A 3,840-nucleotide genomic window follows, 5' to 3' on the forward strand; every position below is an offset into this window, starting at 1 on the left:
CCGGGGCTTTCTGAGCAAACTTTCCGCTTCTTCCACTGCACAAATCCCAGTGAGAGACCACAAAGGCCGAGCCTCCAGACCAAATGAACAGCACGGTCTCCTCCTGCAGCTCACTCCAGCACAGTCAGCACTGAGGGTGCACGGGAAGGAGGAAACAGATTGGGGCAGCAGAGACTTGCAGGATCACTGCTTTGGGAATGGCAACCACTCCGGGTTCTGTTTTACCAAAGCATTTATTGAGCTGTGTTCAAAAACATGACAATCTGCAGGGCTTGCTCCGCAGGGCCGCCCGAGGCATTTTGTGTGCACTCCTCGGCACGGAGTGAACCTCCGTGTGCTCTGCACTCCCCGGCTTGGGGACTTCTTCTCCATCCCCATGGCGCTGAGCAGCTCCTGCCCCACTCGTGGCCATGGCCGCAACCCGGCGGCTCCACTTCCCTCCCACCCCATAGGACTCACAGCCCTAAGGGGCAGCGGGTGCGAAGCCCACCCGGTTATTTCCACGGTCGAAGACAGAATAATACTGTCGGATGAAAACGTCACCCAAAATCCAGAGGGGTCCGGCAGGAGGGGGGACGTCCATACCCTGGAAGCCGCTGAGGCAGATGTCCATGCCGTCACTTTGCTCCTGCAGGGAGAACAGTGATGCTGGGGTCAACCCAAGAGCACACAGAAGGAGAAAGAAGGGGGATTTGGGGTCCTGGGAACCCAGCAGGTGGGAGCTGTGGGTACCATGAGGGTGTAGGCTTGGGCAGAGAGTGTGTAGGAGATCCCGTTGATGGTGAAGGTGATGATGGGCATCGAGTTCAGGAGGCTGCAGTCCACGACGTACTGCAAGAAAATGGGGATGGCTCACATGCCAGCACTGTGCGTTCCTCTTCTCCCACCACCACCTTGGCAGTGGTCCCCTGATGTTAATACATGGGCAGCAATGAATGCAGAAAATCTCTGCTGTGATTGCCTCAGTGCCACAGCAGTGCTACCCTCCTTCGGGTATCCTTTGAAGCACTCCTCCCTGCAGTGCCCATCCCCAGGGCTTTGCCCCTGCTCTCCCCCCTCGTTCTCACCTCACCATCCATAGGTGTGGCACCAATATATCTTTGCATCTCCTTTATGTCCTTGGTGGGACCAGTGAGCAGAGACGTGCCGGTGTCCACGATGGCCTGGCAGCCATTGGCACAGAAAGCCACCGTCCCCCCTACCTGCACACTGCGGGAAGGTGCAAGAGATGGGGAGCACTGGGGATAACTGGAAGGGACCCCAAACCCCCACGCTGCCCGGCCCCACTCACTTGTCCAGCTGGATCTGCCAGTAGCCCTGCACTGTGACCGGCACCCAGTGCAGGGTGCCCAGGAAGCGGGAGGGATCAAAGCCCCCAAAGAGCACTTCTCCACCCAAGGAGGAGTCCGGGTTCCTGGAGGAAGGGGGGGGATGTGAGCCATTTATTTTCCTTTTCCATCTTAAAAAAAAAAGTGGATTGATACCCATATGCTTCCCACAGATGCTCAGGGTTTTAAGCCTCACTTTGGTATGGTCTGAGCTCTGTGATGCTCAGCACGCTTCCAAAAAGCCTCCTTGCCATCCTGCTGCTCCCTAAAAGTAACACCTGCACCGGAACCACATCCTTACGAGCTCATATAGACGGAGAAGATGGGCAGTTCCACCAGATCTTGGGCCATCATGTTGTCAAAGACAGGGGTGACCCCATCCACGGCCAGCGAGGGGTACGCCAGCCCCAGGATCCCATCAAATTCTGAATCCTGGAAGGTTTTTCCCGGCTCGCTGACGCTCTCTGCAAAGGGCTGGTTGCACACAGTCATGCCTTCCACCTGTGGGATGGACGGGGCTCATTGATGGCTCTGGGACATCCCGTGTCACGACTCAGAACAGGCGACCCGAACGCGACTCACGGTGACATCATCAGAGCCGATGATGCCAGTCAGGCTGCCGGTCCCATACTGGAGGGAGATGGGGAGACCCAAGGGCTGGTAGGTGCTGGAGCGTGACGGCTGGAAGCGGGCGTGATTGGCTGGGGAGAGAGCAGCTTGCCAGAAAAATGGGCACGTAGGGGTGCTTTGGGGAGCTTTGCTGGGGGGAAGGGTGAGCTTGTGCAGTGTTCAGTGAGAGACGACGGTCGTCAGTGCTATTCCCAAAGCACAGACAGCGATTCTTGCAGCCCATCATGCAGGCTGTGCTGTTTCTGGCTTTGATCCCCAACCCCTTTGTGCTTTGCAGGGCATTGCTGCGTGATGTGCTGCAGTGCTGGGAGCTCAAACAAGCATAGCACTTGTCCCCAGCCCAACCCCGGGCACCCAGCCCAGCACTATGGTCTCTGTGCCTGCCTTGTTCCTGCCACTCAGCTCCTCGCTGACCATCCGCATTATGTGCTATAATCTCTCCTTGTTTGCTCAAAGGCCCTCCCATAAGAATGGCCCAAAGATCCTGGCTGATATCTCCCATGGGCCGATGGTACCGGGTCCTGGTGGTGTGATTGCTGCCGAGCAAATAAACCCACGCTGCTCCTATTCCCACTGCACCCCATGCAGAGTGCAAACACTGCACCTCCTGCATCCTGCTGCTGCTCTGACCCCATGGCCCCGCTGGGGCCACTTTGCACAGTCTGACTCGTTCAGGGATCCCCTACTCACTGCAGGCTTTGCTGGTGCAGTAGATGGATGGCACCCAGAGGTTGGAGGAACCCGTGTCGAATATCACCGTGAAGTTCTGCGGTGGGGTCCCGATGGAAATCTGCCCAAAGTACTCCATCTGGGAAAGGCAGAGCAGAGGCTGTTGTTGGCCACTGGAGCCCCAAAGCACCCTGGCGGAGGGGCTGTGTGTGGGGTGAATAGGGAACAGTGTGAGGATGGCTGCATTGTGAAGCGTTTGTCTGCCTGGGCTGCATTGTGCCGAGGGAATAGAGAAGCCAAATATTTAAGGAACAGAAGTGCAAGCTGAAAACAAAGGCAGGATGGTGGGTGTGGGCACGAGCCTCTTCCCGCAGGGCTGCAAGATAGGGTCCCCTTGTACTCCCCAGCATAGAGATGCAAACAATACACAGAGCTCTGGAGACCCCTTTTGCCTCTGCCCGTGCATCCCTTGTGCAGAGGCCTTCTCTGCTGCTGCAGATGGAGGGGAATTTGGCTCCCGGGCCCTGGGTGGGTAGCACAGAACAAGCAGGGGGAGGGCTGGCAACGAACACGCTGCCTTGTTTGTGCTCAGCATCATCTGCAGGAACAAAAGGAGCAGCTGGGCGCAGGCAGCCACCATCCCAGGCATGCTGCAGCTCGTTCCTTGCGCGGGAGCAGATTTATTTGAGAAGGATTTGGGCGTTCAGGAGCACTCATGCAGCACAGCAATCTTTCAGGACGCTCCGGGCTGCCACCGACTCCACTGCACTCACATCCAGGTAGTTGATGAGGGGCTCGTTGGCTTCCCCGAAGAGAGAGCAGTCCTGTGTGTACTGCACCATGTCCAGCCTGTGGGCCTTCCAGAACTGGGAGAGCTGCCCACGGTCCCGCAGCGACTTCCGCAGGGAGCGGTGCCGCGTCAGGGTCACCCTGCAGAGCACGGGTCTGCATCACTGCATGGGCACAGGGCTCGGGATGCTGCAGTCCCTGCGCCCCTGCACCCACCCCAAGCATCTCCCAGTGCTGATGCAGCCCTCAGCTGCGTCCTCACCTCCTGTGTGGGAGATAGCAGCGCTTCCCCCCCCCCAGGAAACCCCCAGCACCCTGCGGTCCCCTTTACCTCTTCAATCCGCTGCATGGAGCGAGGCAGAGCACGGCGAGGAGGAGGAGGAGGAGGAGGAGAAGGCTGTGCATGGCGGCGGTGCAGGGCTGC

General features: G+C 58.3%; 1 protein-coding gene across 1 annotated transcript; it reads right to left on the reverse strand.

The window, feature by feature from the left end:
• Positions 1 to 367: 367 nt before the first annotated feature.
• On the reverse strand, positions 368 to 3,521 carry CTSE (cathepsin E). The gene is made up of 8 exons (XM_042812986.1): positions 3,401 to 3,521; positions 2,649 to 2,766; positions 1,911 to 2,029; positions 1,630 to 1,829; positions 1,292 to 1,414; positions 1,068 to 1,209; positions 733 to 831; positions 368 to 628 (listed from the first exon to the last, which is right to left on the reverse strand). Exons 1-8 carry the CDS (start codon positions 3,467 to 3,469, stop codon positions 464 to 466), a joined length of 1,035 nt encoding a protein of 344 aa, XP_042668920.1. The 5' UTR covers positions 3,470 to 3,521; the 3' UTR covers positions 368 to 463.
• Positions 3,522 to 3,840: the final 319 nt, after the last annotated feature.

This window comes from Centrocercus urophasianus, unplaced genomic scaffold (genome assembly GCF_019232065.1).
Source record: "Centrocercus urophasianus isolate 14NV4802_14NV808 unplaced genomic scaffold, USGS_Curo_1.0 seq_133, whole genome shotgun sequence".
Lineage (NCBI taxonomy): Eukaryota > Metazoa > Chordata > Aves > Galliformes > Phasianidae > Centrocercus > Centrocercus urophasianus.